Source organism: Heterocephalus glaber, unplaced genomic scaffold (genome assembly GCF_053883595.1).
Source record: "Heterocephalus glaber isolate CG9 unplaced genomic scaffold, H.glaber_assembly_v1.0 deba00001451, whole genome shotgun sequence".
In the NCBI taxonomy this organism is placed as follows: Eukaryota; Metazoa; Chordata; class Mammalia; order Rodentia; family Bathyergidae; genus Heterocephalus; species Heterocephalus glaber.
The window spans coordinates 968,171-991,399 of NW_028258301.1; the positions used below are offsets into that span (position 1 = coordinate 968,171).

General features: G+C 37.0%; 1 protein-coding gene and 1 pseudogene across 4 annotated transcripts in view; one reads left to right on the forward strand and one right to left on the reverse strand.

Moving 5' to 3' along the window:
* Positions 1 to 23,229, reverse strand: part of Zfyve9 (zinc finger FYVE-type containing 9) — a 172,902-nt gene that overhangs the window by 41,855 nt on the left and 107,818 nt on the right. For all 3 annotated transcript variants that reach the window (XM_004869244.4, XM_004869243.4, XM_087214722.1), the window contains 3 exons: positions 6,173 to 6,397; positions 3,104 to 3,186; positions 1,379 to 1,483 (listed from right to left, as the gene is read on the reverse strand). In XM_004869244.4, coding sequence (XP_004869301.2) covers positions 1,379 to 1,483; positions 3,104 to 3,186; positions 6,173 to 6,397 — 413 coding nt within the window. The remainder of the gene's footprint in view (positions 1 to 1,378; positions 1,484 to 3,103; positions 3,187 to 6,172; positions 6,398 to 23,229) is intronic.
* LOC101711531 (intraflagellar transport protein 52 homolog pseudogene) lies at positions 16,502 to 18,321 on the forward strand (annotated as a pseudogene). Its single transcript, XR_015452605.1, has one exon. The product of XR_015452605.1 is annotated as an intraflagellar transport protein 52 homolog pseudogene (transcript).

The following is a 23,229-nucleotide window of genomic DNA, read 5'->3' on the forward strand; positions in this document are numbered from 1 at the left end:
TAATAAATATCTGCAAAATAGATAATGAAACTTTAAATTTGAAAAATAACAAGTTTTCAAAGAATAGTCTCTTTTAACATTTTTTAGGGCACAAATTATATACAAATAGTACACTTGAAAGATTTGACTCTATTATTCTTGCATATTCCAAGGTAAGGCTGGTTAAGACTGGTAATTGTATCCCAGAAAAAAGTTGAAAAGTTGAGCACACATTCTAACTACTATTTTCAAATGTTGTAAAAAGAACAAAAATTAAAAATGTATCACATAGAAAGTCATGGGTAAAGGCTTTCTTTACATAGGTTCTTCTCATAATAATGTTGAACCCTGAACCCATGAGCCCATGAGCCCTGGCTGAATGAAGAAAAAAGGGAAAGAAATGGAGGGAGAAAATTACCATGTACTATATAACATTTATGAAATAGTACAAAAAGTGACTAGGAAGTTATTTTAACCAGCACATCAAACTAAGTCTTAGAAGTTCTTTAAAATACCATTGATTAGGGGCCAGGGATCTAGCTCAGTGGCACTGTGCCTGCTTCGCAAGTGCAAGGTCCTGAGTTCAATTCCCAGTACTGGCAAAAAAAATTAAAAATAAAAAAATAAAATACCACTGGTTGGGCTGGGGGTGTAGCTGAATGGTAAAACATTTTCTTAACATGTGTAAATCTCTGGATTTAATCCCCATGACACCAAAACAAACAAACAAACTAAACCCCTAATGATTACCATTAGACATTTTAGAACTGATTTTAAAACACATATTTGTAAATACAAGAAAAACTTAATATACAAAGAAGACTATATAATTCTGTTAATGGGTGTATAGTATGTACAAATTCATTTCAATTATAAAATATGCCTTAATTCATTTCCCCCCCAGTCTGGGGGGTCAAACCTAGGGCCTCATGTATTCTAGGCAAGTGCTCTATCTAGCACTGAGCCAATCCCTAGCCCACTATAGCTTAATTCAAATGGAGTGACTTGCTTTTGGAACCTTACTGAAAGGTAATTTGCAAGTTATGTTAAACATTGAGTCATATATATATTTATAGTAAGAGGGAAAAACCTACTAACATTACAGATAGATAGTGTCTAACATTTTACTTTTTAATCAAAATGCAAATGTATCACTGATTATCACAGCATCAAAAGTCAAACAACACAAGTTTGACTAAACAAGTTTAACAATTCATGACTAAACAAGTCATGAATTTAATGTACTGCCTTTCTGTAATGAAGTTCCCCATAACTAAGCTATACAGTATTATGAACTAACTTCACTGTCAATTAAAAATAAAATTTAAAGTAATCATATATTGTCACCTTCATTCATGTTTATCAACTATGAAATATCTGCCTTCATGCTAAATTTTACCTCATTGTATCTGTTGCTGGGAATTTTGATGCTTGTCTTCCGAACTTCCATATCAACCACCAAACCTTGAACTACTGGCAAGGTATACTGGTAATTTCTGAAGTCCTGGATAAAGGCAAATTGAAGTACAATAAAAAAGTCACAACTGGTAGGATTGATTTATAGTATTAAAACTAGTACAAATGGAAAGAATGTCAATATTGAAAGATTCTATTTATTCAAATAATATAATAAAAGCCCTACTATGTATGTTTTAGCTCTCCAATCAGACTGAAAAGTCTTGTAAGGACATAAACCAAATAGTTACCTCTTATACCAACATTAAATAAGTACTTTAAAGTTTACTCTGCTTTACCACCACTTAACATTTTCTGTATTTACTTGTTAACTGTGTGACTCCTCCCTCTAAGGCAAGCTCTACAAGGGTAAGGATTCTCACTTATTTTGTTGTTGTTATAACCCTAATGCCTAGAACATCTTAGGCAATCAATGAGTGTAAGGACACACCAGACAGAGACACTCACACACATACAGTGTCAACCTAGAATTTTACATCTGGTAAAAATATCTTTAAAATATGAAGATGGAATAAAGTTGTTAGAAACACAAAAACTGAAAGAATTCATACATCCAGTGTGGCTAAAGTAAAATGAGCAAAAGTGGTAAGAAGTAGGGAGAAACTGACAATATAGGGCTAAATTTTATAAATTTTAATAGGTTACCACAAAGACTTTTGAGTTTACTCCATGGAGGCTGTTATCCTGTTTGGTTTTTTTTGGTACTGGGGATCAAACTTGGGTCCTTGCGCTTGGAGACAGGTGGTGGAACCACTGAGCTAAATCCCCAGCCCTGTTATCCTGTTTTAACAGACCTGGCTTCTCTATAAAGAAAGGTGATAAATGAACAAGTGTAAAGAAAGGAGATGAGATAAACACAATAAAAACTATGCAGATGAGAAACTGTGATGACTTAAAGACCCTAATAGTTCCAAAGGTGGTGGGAAGTTGTCAGATTCTAGATAAATTTTGAAAAGAAAACTGGCAATATTTGCTACTGGACTGAATGTGGAATGCAAACAAAGGACAAGAATCACTGCCTATATATTTACAGAGGAGATATGAGAGAACAAAAGACAGGAAAATAATGACGTTTATAACCCAGTCCATATAGAGATCTATCAGCAGAGAGCAAGTAAGTAAGCAGAGAGTTACTAGCTTAAGGTATTTGAGTACAACCTCTGACCAAATCTTTGGCTGAATAAGCCATATATATATATATATATATATATATATATATATATATATATATATATATACACACACACACACACACACACACATAGGAAGGCACTCTTAAAATGAAAACAAGACAAAATGTTAGGTGTTTCATTTATACATTATCTCTAATCTTACAATGATCCTGCAAGGTCACTTAAAATGTAAGTGTATAGGGGCCGGGGATTTAGCTCAGTGGTTTTGCTGCCCGCTGCGCAAGCGCAAGGACCCAAGTTCGATCCCTAGTACCAAAAAAAAAGTAAGTGTATAACCAGAGACTAGAATCCTGTACTTCACTCTAAGGCTTGATATGTTTTCCACAGAGTATGTATGTTCTACTCTTCTCCAGGGCATGGCTATCAACAAAATATAAAACCCTTCTCTTCCTTCTTTCATACAAACTCCAGTAGAATAATAATAACAATAACAACAACAACAATTTCCAACTTACTGCAAGAAGATTCATGATGGTATGTCCTGTCTCTCCAAACAATGGCTTCCGAAATCTCACACTGAACAGTGGGCAGGGATAAACTATAGAGATGGAAATGATCAGACTAAGTTTGTCAGCTTAAAATTCTGAGAAAAGAGTTATCATGGCTAACACAATTTTCAAAATGCAATTTTAATGGCTCATTAGGACATATCAACTGCATAAATAAAAAGTATTTAGCATGACAGCAGAGAAATCCCGAGCCAATGTAAATCTTCTGATGACCAGAATAAGTTTTTTGATATAGCTGTTTCAAAAATGATCTACAAGCTGGGAGTGGTGGTGCACACTTGTAATCTCAGCACAGAGGGAGGCTGAGGCAGAAGGACTGCAAGTTCAAGTTCTTCCTGGGCAACTTAGCAAAATCCTATTTCAAAAATTAAAAAAAAAGAAAAAGCCAGGGATGATGGCACATGCTTGTAATCCCAGCATTCAGGAGGCTAAAGCAGGAGGACTGCTGCAAGTTCAAGGCCAGCCTGAACTACATAGACAGTCTCAAAAAAACAAAAATACATATATAAATAGCTCACTCTGGGGATATAGCTCAGTTGTAGCGTGTCCCCGGATTTCATTCCCAGTACCACAGAAAAGAAGAAAAAAGGATCCACATATTCTTTTTTTTTTTTTGGTACCGGGAATTGAACTTGGGTCCTTGTGCTTGCGTGGCAGGCGGCGAAACCACTGAGCTAAATCCCCGGGCCCAGATCCACATATTCTTATGAAGTAATCTTCTTCAAACTGGATCAGTATGATCCAGGAACCAAATGTACAGTGTGACAAAAAAAATACAGTCACACTTTAAAACATTTAAAATTAAACATTTAAAATTTTGAAAATTATTGCAGTAAAAGACACTTTGCCATTAATCCCCCTCAAATTACTCTTCCTTACTTCAAATACGTTTATTCCATTGTTCTGGCCATTTTCTGAAGCAGTTCTGGAAGTACTACTCTGCTGAGAGTGTCTTTACAAGATGTAATTTAAAAAATACAGTGAACATTGCTGCTCAGTGACATCTACCAGAAATGCTGGCTTGTAAAAACATTGTGTCCTCCTCTATCTTATTTAGTGAATCTGTCACAGTGTGACTTCTGGCTCCTCTTTAAAGTCAAAATGACCCTGAAAGGTAAACTTTTTGAATTGATTCAGGACAACAAGGTAGACACCATAGTGCAACTAAAGACATGAAAGAGGACTTCCAGAACTGCTTTGGAAAGTGGCAAGAATGATGGATGGGATAAATGTGTTTGAAGCAAGGGGGAGTATTCTGAGGGAGGATTAATGGAAACATGTTTTTTACTGTATTAAGTATTTTTATTTATTTGGTACCGGGGATCGAACTCGGGACCTTGCGCTTGAGGTAGGCACTGGGACCACTGAGCTAAATCCCCAGCCCTTCACCATTTATTCTGATCATATAGTGTATCTCTCAATTCAGTTATGCTCAAAAAGTTTAGGAGTTCATTCTACTATAACCTCTAATGAGGATCCTTCTTAAAAGACCCAAATACCAGGTGATAATACTAGCTGGCTCATTCCTCAAACTTTATAGTTTGAAATGCCAGTAGAAGACACAAAAATACACATGTAGCTTCCTCTGCATGCAATCTGTGCCATTCTCTGCTTCATTTAGCTCAGTCATTTGTCTCCTTCAGAGTTTCATCCAGAGGGACCTTCGTCCAGCAAGTATTTCTTATCCAACTCCCCCATTCTTGGTCAAGTTAGAGCTCATCTTTAGGGCTCCCAAAGAACTTAACTTTAAGCATGAGTTTTGTTTTTTGTTGGTACCGAAGATCGAACTCGGGACCTTGGCACTTGCGAGGCAGGGGCCGGAACCACTGAGCTAAATCCCCGGCCCTTAAGCATGAGTTTTAATACAACGCACTACTATAATCATGATTTCTGGGTATGGTTCTTACAAAGATTCTCAAGAGAGTACATGACTTAGCCATTTCTAAATTTCTAGAATTCATGACACATGGTAACCCTTGATCAAATTCTTATTAAATGGGGGCCAGGGATTTAGCTCAGTGGTTCCGCTGCCTGCCTCGCAAGTGCAAGGTCCCGAGTTCGATCCCCGGTACCAAAAAAAAAATTTCTTATTAAATGAACAAATAAACGAGTGAAAGAAGAAAGCTGACTTGCTGAGAACATATGCTGTGCTATTGTTTATAAATAATATTTCACTTATGACCTCATTTGATCTTTTTATAACGTAAAATATGAGGCAAGCATTAAAATCTCCAGTTTATAAAAGAGTCTGACAGTCAAAGAACTTGAGAAAATGACAATCAGAAAACTTGAGTACAGTAACTTGCCCAAAGTTACAGAGCTAGTAAGTGGCAGAGTTGAGAACCTTACTCAAGTGGTCTGATCCCTAGACCAGAGAATTTGGGGGGCGGGGTACCAGGGATCAAACTCAGGACCTTGCTCTTGCCAAGGGAGGCACGGTGTCACTGAGCTAAATCCCCAGCCCAGACCAAAGAATTTTTAATCAGGTGAATACATAAAGTTTAAAATAAAATTTGCACTTAATTGTTAATATCTTTTTAAAAAATTACTACTACAACTTGTAGTAGTTGCCCTGCTACAAACATAGGCAAAGAAGCCCCCTTCAGTGGCCTACCTTACCGAGAACAGTCTCCATATCACTAGCTTGAAGAAACTGTTGGGTTAAGTAAAATATAATTTGTCATAGCTATTTTCCAACCAAGTGGCAATAAATATGCTCACCATATACTACAGATATAATATAAAAAATAAAGTTGCTTAAGTTCAAATTAATTTTCTCAAAATAATTGTTTTTAATCAATAAACCATAAATAAACCAACTTCTTCATTTGATATTTTCAGTCCTTTCCCTTACAGCTAAAATAAGTGGACACTGGTCAGACTTAGCCTAGCTATTTCAGAAGACTAATTCTACTGAATTATATTATGAAACCGGGGGGTTTGAATATCCCAAGCTTTATTTAGTTATCATGCCTTGGTCATATGGCTTAGAACTAGGTGTTTTTAACTACTTACGTCGATATTCAGCTCCAAGTCTCAACATTAGTCGAATGGGAAACACTTTAGCCCAAGGAGTTTCCCATTTCTGGATGAGAATCCCAAACAAGTAAGGTGGGGTTGGGAGTACTAGGTCTTGCAGTGACTGGTAGGTAGATGTTACATATAAGAATCCACCATGTTCTTTACTGCCAAGGAAACTCTGACTAAAGAAGGAATGTCCCAAGTTGCTCACAACATTCCCTGAAATGAAAAAGTTCATTATTTTTTATCAACAAGTTTATACTTTTAATACTCATTACCCAAAACTAGACTGAACACTACCAAACACTAATTCTCAATCTTTCACTATGAAAGATCATGTTCAGAAAGTTCTTTTTTTAATAAAGGGCATTATTAAATGAAAGTTTGTTTTCCAATTTTACCAGGGCTTCTGGTAAGCATAAAACTATTTGTATTATCACAATGTAAAGGCTGATGTAGTTAACACCCCAAAATATTGATGTCCTCCTTAAATTGTACTGCTTTACCATATGAACTGTGTTGGTGATCTCAGAATAAGAATTATTGCTTCAAAGGTCTAAAAACAATTGGTTGGGTAAACAAAGTCAACTCACGAACATAACAAATTAAGACACTGGCCGGGGATTTAGCTCAGTGGTTCCGCTGCCTTCCTCACAAGCACAAGGACCCAAGTTCAATCCCCGGTACAAAAAAAAAAAAAAAAAATTAAGACATTAAGAGTTATGAGGCATTAAGGGAAGAAGAGGATTTATGGAAAATGTAATACCACAGATAGGATTTATTCTTTGTAATTTTGGTTGAGACAAATATGAAATATAGATCTACAATTCAGGGCTTATTTAAATCCATATTTGACCTAGTGTGGCAACACATGCCTATAATCCCATTTACTCAGAGGGCTGAGTGGGGTGGAATGGGAATTTGAAGCCAGCCTGAGCAACACAGCAAGACCCTGTCTCACAAACAAAACAATAAATCCATATTAAGAGTTTTTTCTTTTAATTAAAAATGTTATTTACTAAGCACATTCTAATTGAAATACTTTTGGGAATAAAACAGTATCAAATATATCAGCCCTTCACACAAAGACAGTTAAGAATTACAAGAACTTCCTAACAAGAGCTGTTCAATAATGGAACAGCAAATATATTCACTAGACAGGTACAAGCTTCTCTTTTCTTGTTGTTGTGCTACTGGGAATTGAATCCAGGGCCTTTTCACTGAGCTACATCCCCACCCCTTTAAAAAAAATTTTTTTTTTGAGACAGGGCCTTGAGAAATGGCTAAGTTGCCCAGGCTGGGCTCATAGCTGCAATCCTCCTGGCTCAGCCTCTGAGAGTGCTAGGGTTACATATGTGCATCACCACACCTGGCTAAAAACTTTCTTTGATAGCCCTAAAAGCCATAATACCAAATAAGAATATGTCATCCAAGACGTCAATGCTCACTTTTCCTGAAAAGTGGAGTTTGCCCCTTTAATGGTTATGGGTCTTAGAATCCTTCTAATGAAGTGGGAATGAATGTTTGTTGATAAGTAGGATCCAAAGTGAGGGAACATCTCCTAAAACTCAGAGAAGTTTTGCTGCTGAAAAAACCTGTTCACTTCAACATAAACACCTACATTTTATATTTACAGTAATATACTTAAAAATTTAGGGATAGTTCTTCCCACAGTGTCAACCAAGTCTGGCTGCATAATTAACTTGCCGAGACAGCTCTATAGAAACAAAACAATCCCCATGTCAAGGAAGCAGTGTGGCGTTCTGGGAAAAAAAAAGTACAGATTTTGGAGTCACAGATATGGGTTTGAATATTAGTTTGAACAGTCAGTATGGAATTTGAGACAAGTTACCTAACCTCTGTGAGCAGCAATGTATACAAAATGTGGAAAACTATATTAAATTTCAGACATGTGAAAAATAAATGACAGAATATATGCAAAATGCCTAACAGCATCAGCCATACAATGTATTCTGAAAAATTATAACTATTATCGTTACAATACAAATATACATATAATGATTAGCCAAATGTTATGGGATAGTTGTTTTGTTTTTTTGTTTTTTGTTTTTGGTACCAGGGATCGAACTCAAGACCTTGCACTTACAAGGCAGGCGGCGGAACCACTGAGCTAAATCCCTAGCCCTATGGGATAGTTTTTAATCAAAGATTGTGGAACAAGACTTGTATAAACTTTCATCTTTTTCTGGCAGCAATTGTAGAGTTGAGGGTAAAATGGCAGATATTTTTGGATGTCTACAAGTCCCAATGTGAACAAGAAGTCAAGAATAAGTACAAAATTTTTACTAATAGAAGTATTCTCTCAGGACTTCTTCCTGGTGTTTTTCCAACAAATGATAAAAAATATTTCCTAGTAATGGGGAAAAAATAAGAACCAAGATGCATTATGTAAAGGTACAATTCCCAATGAGAAATGTAATTGTGTTGTATACCTAAAATGTACCAATAAAAGAATTTAACAAAAAAAAATATTTCCTAGTGACATCACATCAATTCATTACTTCTTTCAACTCACAATTTTTTAATTAAATCACTGATATATTAGTTTTAGGGATGAATACACAGAACTGAGCCACACACATGAAAATCTAGTACTCATAAAGCTTTCATTCTATAGAGGAAGACAAATAATTTCAGTAAGTAAAATTAGAAATGCTTTGAAAAAATAAAATAAGGTCATGTGATAGATTAAGGGGGGCAGAGGAAAGGAAACTTCTTTACTCAAGAGGATCCGAGAAAAAGGTCCTGAGTTGAATCTCCGGTACCAAAAGAAAAAAGGAAATAAAGAAAATTTAAGAAAATAAAAAGAGCCATGGTCTGGAAGAAAATATTTAAAAAATCTCTTATCTGACATGAGTATTGCATCCAAAATTTATAAAGCGTTGAAACCTCAAGAAAACAATCTAATTTTTACATGGGCAGAAGAAGAGATACAGAGAGTGCCATGGTTTGGGTGTTCCCCAACAGTCCCTGTGTGGGAAGGCTGGTTCCTGAAGGAGCTATATTGGGAAATACTGTGACACCTTTAAGAGGCAGGGCCTAACATCCACAGACACCTGAGAGAGGTTCCCTGTGGCAGGGAACACGCCCAATCCAGCTCGTGCTCACTGCAGCAATCCACTTAGCTATGCAGGCGCCTGCAGGACTCCCCCCGCCATCCGCTCCTCTGACCTCTTGTCTGTACCACCACCTGGCTCCACACTACAAAGACACGGGGATACCAGATCACCAGATCACCAGACCACCATACTAGGTAAGCTGGAGGGATCATCTCCTCCCATTGGAACCTGGACTATCATCAGGGAAAGGGCAGCTGGAACCTGCAGTACAAGTTTGCAGAGTTCAACCCTACAGGAGGACAGGGAGCTCAACTTGGGATTTGCAGCCAGAAATCTGCCTGGATCTCCCAGGTCTGCAACTGGCTTGCTGAGACTCATTGACTTATATCTGCACACTGCTGCCCATGTTATCTATTGTGATAGCAGAAGACATACCCTGAAGGAGGCCCTTCATTTTCATTTTTATTTTTTATTTCCAAAATTAGTATTATTGGGGTTTTTTCTCTATTTTTAATTTTTTTTTCTACTCTGCAAATTTTTGTTTTTCTCTTTCCTTTTTCTCTCTGTCACACACTCACTCTCTTGCTATCCCACATTGTTCTTCATCTCCCTTTTTGTTCCTGTTCTGGCCCTAATTCGGATTTCTTCTCTATTTTTCTTTTATTGTCTTTTTCCTTCTCTGGCCTATGTCCTCTGGCCTCACTGCTAACCTTCCCTATCCTTCTACCTATCTATCCGTCCTCCCTCCCCAACTCCTTCTAACTCCCCATCCCCAAGGCTAAAGCTGCTATATTAAAGAGTTTATTCACTATAAACATATGTTGGGTTGGTCCTCGATTCTGATTTAATTCACACAGTTAAAGGTGATAGATTAATAACTACCAAAAACTGTCATTTTCTAAGAGGTACTTGATGCTATGGTGTTGCTGAATGTATCACTTGGGCTTCCTGGTATAATGAAAATGAGATAGCCTCAGAGTCATTAGAGACTCAAAACCTAAAGACCAGCTATATCTGGAAGACACCTCTGAGAAGCAATCATTCCATAAGGGTTCTAATTACAAGCAACAAAGATACTTACAATAAGCAATTCTGAAGTATCAACCCCGGAATTAAATCAAGGACAGTACCAAAAACAAAAATGAGAAGACATTTAAGCAAGGCACAAACTCAGACTTCCACCCCACCAAGGGTAAACTCAGGGGAAAAGAGGTGGAAAAGTCTGATAATCAACCACCTGGACACCCTGAACTGATAGCACAGGAAGTAACAAAACAGATGAATGAGGCTTTAGAAAAATTCAAAGCAGGGGCCCGGGTATTTAGCTCAGTAGTTTCATCGCCTGCTGCATAAGCACAAGGACCCAAGTTCGATCCCCGGTACCAAAAAAAAAAAAGAAAGAAAAATTCAAAGCAGAAATAATCTTCCAGATAAATACAGACATGGTGAGCAGAGTAAAAGACATGATTAGAGGCTCTAGAACAGAAACAGATAAAAAAATAGATGAGCTCAGAAACATGTTGGAAGCCATGAATGCCTAGCATAAGAAATGGAAACCATGATGGCCCAGCATAAGAAAGAAATGGAATCCATGAAACAGATTAAAAACTCCACTGAAAGTATACACAGCAGAATAAGGGAATCTGAAGACAGAATATCAGATATAGAAGATAGGATCACGGTTAAGGACCATGAAAACAGAGATTTCTTAAAAATAGTAAGGGACCATGAGAAATCAATCCAGCAGCTGCTAGATGATGCAAAGAAGAATAACAGACCGATAGGAGTCCACAAAAAAACAGGAGAAAGTACAACTGACATTAAAAAACTGTTCACAGAATAGTAGAAAACTTCCCAGACAGAGGTGGAGAATTGGACATATAGATAAGTGAGGCATACAGAACTCCAACTAGCCACGACCAAAAGAAAATCTACACCTAGACATATAATGGTCAAGATCCCAGAAACCCAACAGAAGAACCAAATCCTATAGGCAGTTAGAAAAAAGAAACAAATCACCTACAAAGGAAAGCCCATCAGACTCACAGCAAACTTCTCAACACAAACCCTCGAATCAGGGAGAGCCTGGAGTGAAGTATTTCATGCCCTAAAAGAAAATAACTTCCAACCTAGACTGTTGTATCCTGCAAAATTATCTTTCAAAATCGATGGGGAAATTAGATTCTTCCATGACAGAGAACACCTGAGAAATTTCATGAACACCAAACCAGCACTCCAGACAATTTTAAGCAATATCCTAGAAAAAGACAATGAAGGTCACAACTCCATGAGGCCCAGCAGAGAGAAGGCACCATGCAAGGTAAGACACTACAGGGAAAGGGGGAAAAAATAAATGAGCCAACAAAAGTAAAACATCATGACAAGGATGAGTCAATATCTATCAATTACAACCATCAATGTAAATGGCCTCAATTCACCAATCAAAAGAAATAGACTGGCAGAATGGATTAAGAAGTAAAATCCTACAATATGGTGTATACAAGAAACACACCTAACTCAAAAAGAAACTCACAGACTGAAAGTAAACGGAAGGAAGACAATTCTCCAGGCCACAAGAACCCAGAAAAATGCAGGGGTAGCAATATCATTTGCAGACAAAGTAGATTTCAAACCAAAACTAATTAAGAAAGACAATGATGGTCACTACATCTTTGTGAAGGGAACAATCCAAGAGGAAGAGATGACAATGATAACTATACATGCACCAAATACGAATGCCCCCAACTACACAAAACAAATATTAATGGACATGAAAAACCAAATAAGCACTAACACAATTGTAGTGGGGGACCTCAATACCCCACTATCACAAGTAGACAGATCATCTAGACAAAAAGTTAACAAGGAAATTCTAGAACTGAATCAAGCTACTGAACAAATGGACTTAATAGATGTTTACAGAGTGTTCCACCCCACAAAATCAGAATACACATTCTTTTCAGCGGCACACAGGTCATTCTCCAAAATAAACCACATGCTAGCTCATAGGACATGTCTAGGTAAATGTAAAAGAATTAAAGTTAGCCCCTGTATATTAACAGACCATAGTGCAATAAAACTGGAGATCAATGACATAAGAAACCGCAAAACCCCCACAAACACATGGAAACTGAATAACACCCTCCTGAACAACCAATGGGTCACAGAGGAAGTTAAAGAAGAAATTAAACAGTTTCTACAAGTAAATGATAATGCCAGTACAACATACAGGACAGAATGAAAGCAGTTCTACGTGGGAAATTCATAGCAGTGAATGCCCATATTAGGAAAACAGAGAGAACTCCAATAAATAACCTAATGCAGAACCTCAAGCTCCTAGAAAAAGAAGAGCATAACAAATTCAAACCTTGCACAAGAGAGGAAATTATAAAGATCTGAGCAGAAATGAATGCAGTGGAGAACAATACAAAAAAAGTCAATGAATCAAAGAGTTGGTTTTTCAAAAGAATAAATAAAATCGATAAACCTTTAGCCAACCTTATCAAAAAAGGAAAGAAAAGGCACAAATCCATGTAATTAAGAACAAAAAAGGTGAAGTCACAAGAGATCCAACAGAACCAGAGGATCATCAATACTTACTTCAAGAACCTGTACTCTAATAAAATGGAAAACACAGAAGAAATGGACAGATTCCTAGGTACATACGAATTGCCAAAGTTAAATGAAGAAGATATAGAAATTCTAAACACCCCAATCACAAGGAGTGAAACTGAAAATGTAATAAAAAATTTACTAACAAAGAAAAGCCCAGGACCTGATGGCTTCACTGCTGAATTCTGCAAGACATTTAAAGAAGAACTATTGCCATTACTCTTTAAACTCATCAAGGAAATTGAAAGGGAAGCAAGGCTTCCAAATTCATTCCTGGAAGCAACTGTTACTTTGATTCCAAAACCAGGAAAAGACCCAACCCCAAAAGAGAACTACAGGCCAATCTCCCTAATGAACATAGATGCAAAAATCCTCAAGATACTGGCAAACAGAATACAGAGGATCATCAAGAAGATCACACACCCTGACCAAGTTGGATTTATCCCAGGGATGCAAGGATGGTTCAACATTTGTAAATCAATAAATGTAATACACCATATTAACAGAGAAAAGGACAAAAAACCATATGATCATCTCAATAGATGCACAAAAGGCATTTGACAAAATCCAACACCCATTCATGATAAAAACCCTACAGAAAATTGGAATAGAAATCTCAACCTGATTAAGGCTATCTATAAAAAACCAACAGCCAACATCATACTAAATGGTCAAAAACTGAAAACGATCACGCTAAAATCAGGAACAAGACAAGGATACCCACTATCACCACTCCTGTTCAATATAGTTCTGGAAACATTAGCCACAGCAATTAGAAAAGAAAAAGAAATAAAAGAATAAAGATAGGAAAGGGAGAAGTTAAACTGTCATTATTTGCTGATGATATGATACTTTACATAGAAGACCCAAAACACTCTGCCAAAAGACTTCTAGACTTAATTGACAGATTCAGTAGAGTAGCTGGATACAAGGTCAACACTCAAAAAACAGTAGCCTTCTTGTACACAAATAACAGATTCACCGAGAGAGAAATTAGGGAAACAATTCATTTTACAATTGCATCCAAAAAAATGAAATATCTAGGAATCAATCTAACAAAGGAAGCAAAAGACCTCTACACTGACAACTACAGCACTCTGAAAAAAGAGATTGAAGAGGATATAAGAAAATGGAAAGACATCCCTTGCTCCTGGGAAGAACCAATATAGTGAAAATGGCCATACTACCAAAACTATTATATAGATTTAATGCAATGTCGATTGAAATTCCAACAATATACTTCACAGAACTAGAGAAAACAATCCAAAAATTCATTTGGAACCAGAAGAGACCTAGAATACCAAAAGCAATTCTAGGCAACAGAGAAATGGCAAGCGGTATCACAACCCCCAACTTGAAACTATACTTCAAAGCTACTGTGATAAAAACAGCATGGTACAGGAAAAAGAACAGACCTGAGGATCAGTGGAATAGATTAGAAGATGCAGAAACAACTCCAGACATGCTCAGCCACCTCATCTTTGACAAAGGAGCCAACCACCATCATTGGAGGAGAGATAGCCTATTTAATAAATGGTGTTGGAAAAACTGGATTTCAACCTGCCAAAGATTAAAACTAGACCCATACCTATCACCATGCACTAAACTAAGATCAAAGTGGATTAAAGATCTAAATATTAAGACAGAAACACTAAATTTGCTGGAATATAAGTTAGGTAGAACTCTTGAAGACATTGGTATAGGAAAAGACTTTATGAACAAAACCTCAGTAGCATGGGAACTAGCAAAAAGAATTAACAACTGGGATCTCATCTTATTAAAAAGCTTCTGCACTGCAAAAGAAACCACCAACAGAGCTAAGAGACAACCTACAATGTGGGAAAAAAATTTTAGCAGCTGTACCTCAGACAAAGGACTACCATCTAGAATATATAAAGAACTCAAAAAAATCAGACCACCCCAAATTCAAAGACCCAATTCAAAAACGGGCATTTGAAATGAACAGACACTTCTCAAACAAGTAAAAGCAGCAAAAAAATATATGAAAAAATGTTCAACATCACTGTTCATTCAAGAGATGCAGATGAAAACAACACTGAGATTCCTCCTCACTCCAGAAAGAATGGCTGCTATCAAGAAATCAACCAATAACAAATGCTGGCAGGGGTGTGGGGAGAAAGGAACCCTTCTCCATTATTGGTGGGAGTATAGACTGGTGCAACCACTGTGGAAATCAGTATGGAGATACCTCAAGGAACTAGGCCTAGAGGTCCCATTTGACCCAGATATTCCCCTGCTGGGTATCTTCCCAAAAGAATTAAAAGAATCATACCACAGCAATATATGTGCATCCATGTTTATAGCAGCACAGTTTGTAATAGCTAAAGTTTGGAATCAGCCCAAGTGCCCATCAACTGGAAACTGGATAAAGAAAATGTGGGTTTTTTTATAAAATGGAGTACTACTCAGCCATAAAGAATGAGAAATTAGAGGCATTTATAGCTAAATGGATGCACATTGAGGCCATCCTTTTAAGTGAATAGGACACACGTGTAAATATCAAATAGTTTCTCTAGTATGAGAAACTGAAAGTGTAATTAAGCGTTAAAATGATTAATATGAATAATTGATAATTTGAAATAGGAAGAAAATGCCCAAAGGGGTAGGGGTGATGGGAGGGGAAGGGGAAAGGAAAGAATGGAAAGGAAAAATTATGAGAAAAGAAAAAAAAATGGAAACAAAGTCTGTGTAAATAGGGAAGGGTGGAGGGGGTAAATGGTGCACAGGTAATGGGGAAAAAAATAAGAACCAAGATACATCATGTACAGGTACAAGCACCCAATGACAAATACAAACATACTGTACACCTAAAATGTACCAATAAAAGAACTTAAGAATTAAAAAAAAAAAAAAAGAGGTGGGGCCTAGTGGAGGTCCTTGGGGGCCCACATAGCTCTACTTCTGCATAGTCTCAGGATATGAATAATTAACTACTCTGATACTCTTGCCATTGCTATTTGCTATCTGTCCTGGGCCCCTCACCAAACCTGAGCTAAAGGAGGCCTCATGCTCTTGAGCATTCAAAATTGTAAGCTAAATAAACTTATTTTTCTTCTTAAGTAGCCTGTCAGTTATTTTGACACAGCAATGAAATACAATGATGTGACCAATATGAGATGGCACATAAGGAAACAAAAAGATGTTCAACATCATTGGCCACAAAAGAATGCAAACCAAAACCACAATGAGATAGCACTACACACCCGTTAGAAAAACAAAACAAAATAACAACAAGAAAGTGCTAAAAAGGACCTCAATGAACTGGAATTTGATTTTCAAACACTTCAGGTAAATGGATAAACAAGTTATTGTATATCTATTTATACTGTGGAATACCACACAGGAATAAAAGGAACAAACCACTGATACATGTAATCATATGGATGAATTTTCAATTGCTAAGTGAAATAAGCCAAACATGTAAGTGTAATTCCATTTATATGACCTTGCAAAAAATATAAAACCATAGGGAAAAAATGAGATCAATTGTTATTAGAGAAAGAAAGGGAGAGCCCCAGATGAATACAAAGGGGCACAAGGCAAGGTTTAGAGATGATGGACATGTACATATATATCTTTTTTTTTTCTTTTCTTTTTTTTTTTTCCAGTATGGGGGATCGAACTTGTGTCCTTGCACTTGCGCAGCAGGAGGCGAAACCACTAAGCTAAATCCCCGGCCCTACATATATCTTGATTTAGTGGTTACATGACTGTGTTTTTGTCTAGATTCACTAAACTATATATTTTAGAAGGTAAATTTTCTTTTATACAAATTATAAATCAATAAACCTGAATAAAAAGTTAGAAAACTTTAGTAACAGACTTACAGAAAATCAAGGATAAAGAGAAAATCCTAAACTTTACCAAAAGAAAAGATACATGACTACCTATTTTTTAAAAACTAGCTGAGGGTCGGGGCCACGCTTTCTCAGAGAGTCGGAGTGCCTTCGTGGTTGCTAAGCAGTCTTGGATACCTGGCTGCAGGATGCTGGGAGACATCAGGTGAAGATGGTGGTCACTGGACCTCAGGACCTTGCGTTTTTGAGGCAGGCAGCGGAACCACTGAGGCAACCATGGAGAAGGATGTTTGGAGCACCATTCTTATCAATGCATACAAAAAGGAGTTTGAAGTCCTAAAGAAGTACCTGGACAGTGGCGGAGATATCCTTGTGATGCTAGGAGAAGGTGGAGAATCCAGATTTGACACCAATATTAACTTTCTACTAGAAGAATATGGAATCATGGTTAATAATGATGCTGTGGTTAGAAATGTGTATTACAAGTATTTTCATCCTAAGGAAGCTCTGGTTTCCAGTGGAGTTTTGAACAGGGAAATTAGTCGAGCTGCAGGAAAGGCTGTGCCTGGAATCATTGATGAGGAGACCAGCGGAAACAATGCCCAGGCTCTCACCTTTGTCTATCCATTCGGTGCCACATTGAGTGTCATGAAACCAGCAGTGGCTGTTCTGTCCACAGGCTCTGTCTGCTTCCCGCTTAACAGACCCATTCTGGCTATCACTCGAAGAACCAAGGTGGGAAGCTGGCAGTGCTTGGTTCATGTCACATGTTCAGTGACCAATATTTGGATAAAGAAGAAAAGAGCAAAATTATGGATGTTGTTTTCCAGTGGCTCACAACAGGAGACATCCATCTGAACCAGATTGATGCTCAGGACCCAGAGATCTATGATTACATGATGCTGACGGACACTGCCACTCTGTCAGAGCGATTGCAAGCATGTCTCCAGGAGGGCAATGAGAACCCGCGTGACTTCACCACCCTCTTCGACTTGTCTGTTTACCAGTTGGATACCACCTCCCTCCTCAAGGTCATCAAGGCTCATGAGGAGCTAAATGTGAAACATGAACCACTCCAGCTCATCCAGCCTCAATTTGAGACGCCGCTGTCTGCCCTTCAGCCTGCTGTTTTCCCTCCCAGCTTCAGGGAATTGCCACCTCCTCCTCTGGAACTGTTTGACTTAGATGAGACGTTTTCCTCCGAGAAGGCCCGGCTTGCTCAGATTACCAATAAATGTACTGAAGAAGACCTGGAATTCTATGTCAGGAAGTGTGGTGACATTCTTGGAGTAACCAGTAAGCTACCAACGGATCAACAGGATGCCAAACATATCCTTGAGCACATCTTCTTCCAAGTGGTGGAATTCAAGAAACTGAACCAGGAACATGATGTGGATACAAGTGAAATGGCATTCCAAAACAATTTCTGAGGACTGTGCCTCTCCAAGTATTTTCTGCCTCTTGAGTCTCTCTTTGTATTTTGAATTGTTCTTCAGTTCCTCACCAGTGTGTATACCCTCTTTGCTCTGTGAAATGTAGGTCTTTGCATCGCTTATAGTGCCTAGATAGGTAAGGTTTGTAACTTACAGAAACTTTATGGAAGAGACATTCCATTTTTAAAAAATCAAATCTATTATTGAATCTGTGCTTTTATCATTTATGAAAGTCTATCATTGAAGTCTTTTTCCTGACTTCAGTTCAGGATTTGAGTCTTTTTTATTAAAGGTACACATAACTCTCAAAAAAAAAAACCTAGCTGAGGATGTGGCTGAGGGGTACAGTACATGCCTAGCATGCACAAGGCCATGGCCTAGCACTACTGAACAACAAAAACAAAAGCAATTAGACAGAAACAGATGTTAGAGATGATACAGTGATATAATGAAAGTACTGTACTTGCTAAAGTGAGGTAAAAGGAAGAAATAAGGACTGAGAGAGAGGAGGAAGGGAGGGGGTGAGGAGGGAGTAACTGTGTTAACCTAGAATTTTTTAACCAACTAATTTATAATCAACTGCCAACAATTTTTTTAAAAATTCAGGGGCAGGGGACATAGCTCAGTAGTATAACACTTGCCTAATAAGCATAAGGCTTGCTTATATGCCCTGGGTTCAATCCTCAGCACCACAGAAAAAAATAATTCAGACATAAAAAGTCAAAAGGAACTTATTGGCCATAGATCTCCATTATGAGAATTAATAAAAACAGAGAAGCAAGTCCAAATGGAAACACAGGATACTGAAAACAACAAGTATAGAAAAAAAAATGATGGGAAATATAATTAATTATTTTGATCAAACTGATTATTGATGACTTTATGTTGATATTGAGTGGATAAATGAAAATGAATAAAATTTTTTACAAAGGTAAAATAAAATAGACAATAAGACTGACAAAGGTATTAAATGAATAAAGTATGCTAAGGTCTGTCATATTTGGGGGAAAAAATGGAAATACTGTGTAGCAGGCAGAAAACTCCACCAAAAGACTCCTAGATTTAATAACCAAATTCAGTAGTGAAGCAGGATACAAAGTTAACACTTAAAAATCAATAGCATTAAAAAAAAATCAATAGCATTTCTGTACACAAATAACAAACTCACTGAGAGAGAAATTAGGAAAACAATACCTTTCAGGGTAGCAGTAAGAAAAATGAAACACTTAGGAATCAATCTAACAAGGGAAGTAAAAGACCTTCACATTAAAAAATTATAATACTCTGAAGAAGGAGATGGAAGAGGATATGAGAAAATGGAAAGATATCCCTTATTCTTGGATAGGAAGAAACAATATAGTGAAAATGACCATACTTCCAAAACTCTTGTACAGATTTAATGCAATCCTGACCAAAATACCAATAACACACGTCATAGAACTAGGGGAAAAAAATCCTAAAATCAATTTGTAACCAGAAAAGACCTAAATAGCAAAGGCAATTCTGGGCAACAAAGGCAAGGCATGGGCATCACAATTCCCAGCTTAAAAATTATACAAAGCTTCCATGACAAGAAACAGCATGGTACTGGCAATAAAACAGACCCAAGGACCAATGGAACAGGAGATGCAAAAACAACTCCAAGCACACCCAGCTACCTTATCTTTGACAAGAAGACCAAACACCTTCACTGGAAGAAATATAGCCTCTTTAATAAACAGTGCTGGGAAAACTGGCTTTCCACATGACAAAGATTAAAACTAGACCCATATCTTTTACCATCCACTAAACTAAAATTGAGATGATCAAAGATCTAAATATTAAAACAGAAACACTAAATCTGCTAAAAGACAGAAAGATGTCATAGTAAAAAGCTTTTTCACAGCAAAAGAAACCACCAAAGGAATGAAGAGAGAACTCATAGAATGGGAAACAATTTTTATCAGCTACTCCTCAGACAAAGGACTAATACTAGAATATATAAAGAACTAAAACAAGCAAATCCGGACCCCTCCCAAGTTTAAAGACCCAACCCAAAAATGGGCATGTGAAATGAGCAGACACTTCTCAGATGAAGTACAAATAGCCAATATATAAATGAAAAAATGTTGAACATCATTGGTCATTTGAGAGACACAAAGTGAAACAACACTGAGGTTCCATCTCACTCCAGAAAGAATGGCTATCATCAATAAATCAACCAGTAACAAAGGCTATGGGGGAAAAGAAACCTTTCACTATTTGTGGGAATGCAAACTGGTACAACCAGTATGGAAATCAATATAGAGATTCCTCAAAAACTGAAACTAGAGGTTCCATTTGACCCAGGTACTACCCTTTTTGGTATTTTCCCAAAAGAGTTAAAAGCAACATACCACAGTGGTATGTGCACACCTATTTTAATAGCAGCTCAATTTGTAATAGCTAAATCTTAGAAACAGCCCAGATGCTCATCAATCAATGGATGAATGTATAAAGTGGTTTTTATATACAATGGAATACTACTCTGTCATAAAGAAGGATAAACGAGACATTTTTAGGTAAATAGATGCACCCTGATACCATAATTGTAAGTGAAATAAATCCGAAACACATATTTAAATATCTCATTGTTTCTCCTGTGTGTGAAACTGAAAGCACAAATAAGGACCAAAATGGATGACAGATATTGGGAAGTAGGATGAAAATGTTCAAATGGGAAGAGAGATCAAAGGAGGGAGGAGGGAGAAGGGAAGGGAGAAGAAAAAAAAGGAAAGGAAAGGAAAAAATGGAAACAAAGCTTTTGTAAAGAAGGAGAGGAAGAAGGGTTGAAGGGAAGGGAGAGGAATGGGGAAAAAAGAATCAAGATATATAATGTACAGGTACTAATTCCCTATGATAAATATGATCTTTGTGTATATCAAAAGTGTACCAATAAAATTAATTTTTTAAAAATAGAAAAAAATGACACCAAGACAATAAAGAAAAAAAAATTTTTTAAATCTAGGCATAGAGAGAGACTTAAAGGAAAGAGACATATATCTGCTGGCCTGGAAGAATGCAAACATCCATGTTCTAAGCTAGCTGTAGATGACAAAAGCAAGAAACTGCAGGAGCCTCTAAAGGCCAAGAGTGGACTCCAATCAACAATTAGCAAGAAACTGAGTTCTGTTAGACACCTAAATGACCTTGGAAAAGGGACTTCCAGTTCCAAATGAGAACTGGAAGAACACAGCTGATATTTTGATGATAGCTTTTAGCACCTTAAGAAGATGCCATGCCTGGACTCCTAATCCATGGAAATTATGAGATAACAAATTTGTGTTGTCTTAAGCCATTAAGGTTGTGGCTTAGAAATACAGCAGTGAAAACTACAATAATATGAATAGGGCATGGTGGCACACACTTGCACTCCCAGCTATTCCAAGGCTGAGGCAGGAGGATCACTTAACCTCAGGAATTCAGGACTACCTTGGGAAACACAGTGAGACCTCCATCTCAAAAATAAATAAAATAGGGCCGGGGATTTAGCTCAGTGGTGCCGCCGCCTGCCTCACAAGGTCCCAAGTTAGATCCCTGGTACCAAAATAAATGAATGAATGAATAAATAAATAAAATAGGGCAAGAAAGCCAGGAATATGAAAGGAGGAGGGAGGGAGGGAGGGAGGTAGAGAGGGAGGGAAAAGAGAGACAGCAAAGAACAAAGGAAAGAAAAAAAGAAACAGAATGAATAAATAGATGAACAAAGAAAGAGGAAGGAAGTAAGGCGAAAGAAAGACTCCATTTTATACCCACAAGACTGGTAAAAATTAAAGTGGACAGTATCAGTTGTTGGCAACTCTTGTGCACTAACCTCAAACTATTACTATTATCTAACAATCACTTTCAAATAATTATTGTCATAGGATTTTCACATTTTAATAGCTTAAAATGGATTCCACTGATGCACACAGAAACTTTTTAAAAATATATAACTAGAAACTCAGAAAAACACAAAATAAACTAATCCAGCTAAAATTGGGCTAGAGATCTCAATAAACATTTCTCAAAAGAAGACATACATATAGCCAATAAATATATGAAAAGTATCTTATAAAAACTAATCGTCAGAGAAATGAAAATGAATACCACAGTGAGATAGCCTCTTCTGAGAAAGGTTATTATCAACAAGTCAAAAAATAACAAACACCAGCGAAGATGCAAAGAAAAGGGAGCTCATACACTATTAGTGGGAAGATAAATTTGTACAGCCATTATGGAAAACAGTATGGAGAGTCTTTAAAAAATTAAAATACAGAAATATATGATCCAGCAATTCTACTACTGTGTACATCCAAAGTAAATAAAACCCTTTATCAAAGAGATACCTGCACCTCCACATTTCTTGCAGCACTATTCACAACAGCCAAGATGTGAAATCAGCCAAGGTCCCCATGAAAGCCTGAATGGTAAAAATGTAGTTCATATACACAGTGGAATATTGCTCAGCCATATAAATGAAATCTCATTTGCAGCAACATGGCTAAAACTAAAGGTCACTATGTTAAATGAAATAAGCCAAACATAGACAAAATCCCATATTCTTACTAATTTATGGAAAATTTTGTGGATCTCAAAGAGGAATGGAGTGAAAGTGGAATCACTAAAAGCCAGAAGGCAAAAGGGATGGAGGAAAGAAGATAAGGGGTGCCAAAACACAGATAGGAGACTCATAAGTGGAATCATCCGATATGTACATTTTGTGCCTCATTTCTTCAGCTCACATAACGTCCATGAGCTACATGCATGTTGTTGTAACATCAGTAGTTTGCTAATTTTTATTGTCAAGGAGCATTCTTGTGTACAAATATACCACATTTGCTTGATTACCACCAAGTTCCATTCTAAATGGAATTTGATCCATTTTGGGGGCTCTTTCTAAATGCAAATTAGATTATGTCACTCATACTCTTTAAATTGTTCTTTACTGTTTACAGAATAAAGGACTCGGTCCAGAGCAAGACATTCATGAGCCTCCCATGCCCTAGTCCCCATTATCCTCTCAAAACCCACATGAACATATAATTACTTGTACCTCCAAAGTCATTTCTCTATTTAGAGTATTTATATATGAATATATTTAAATTGAG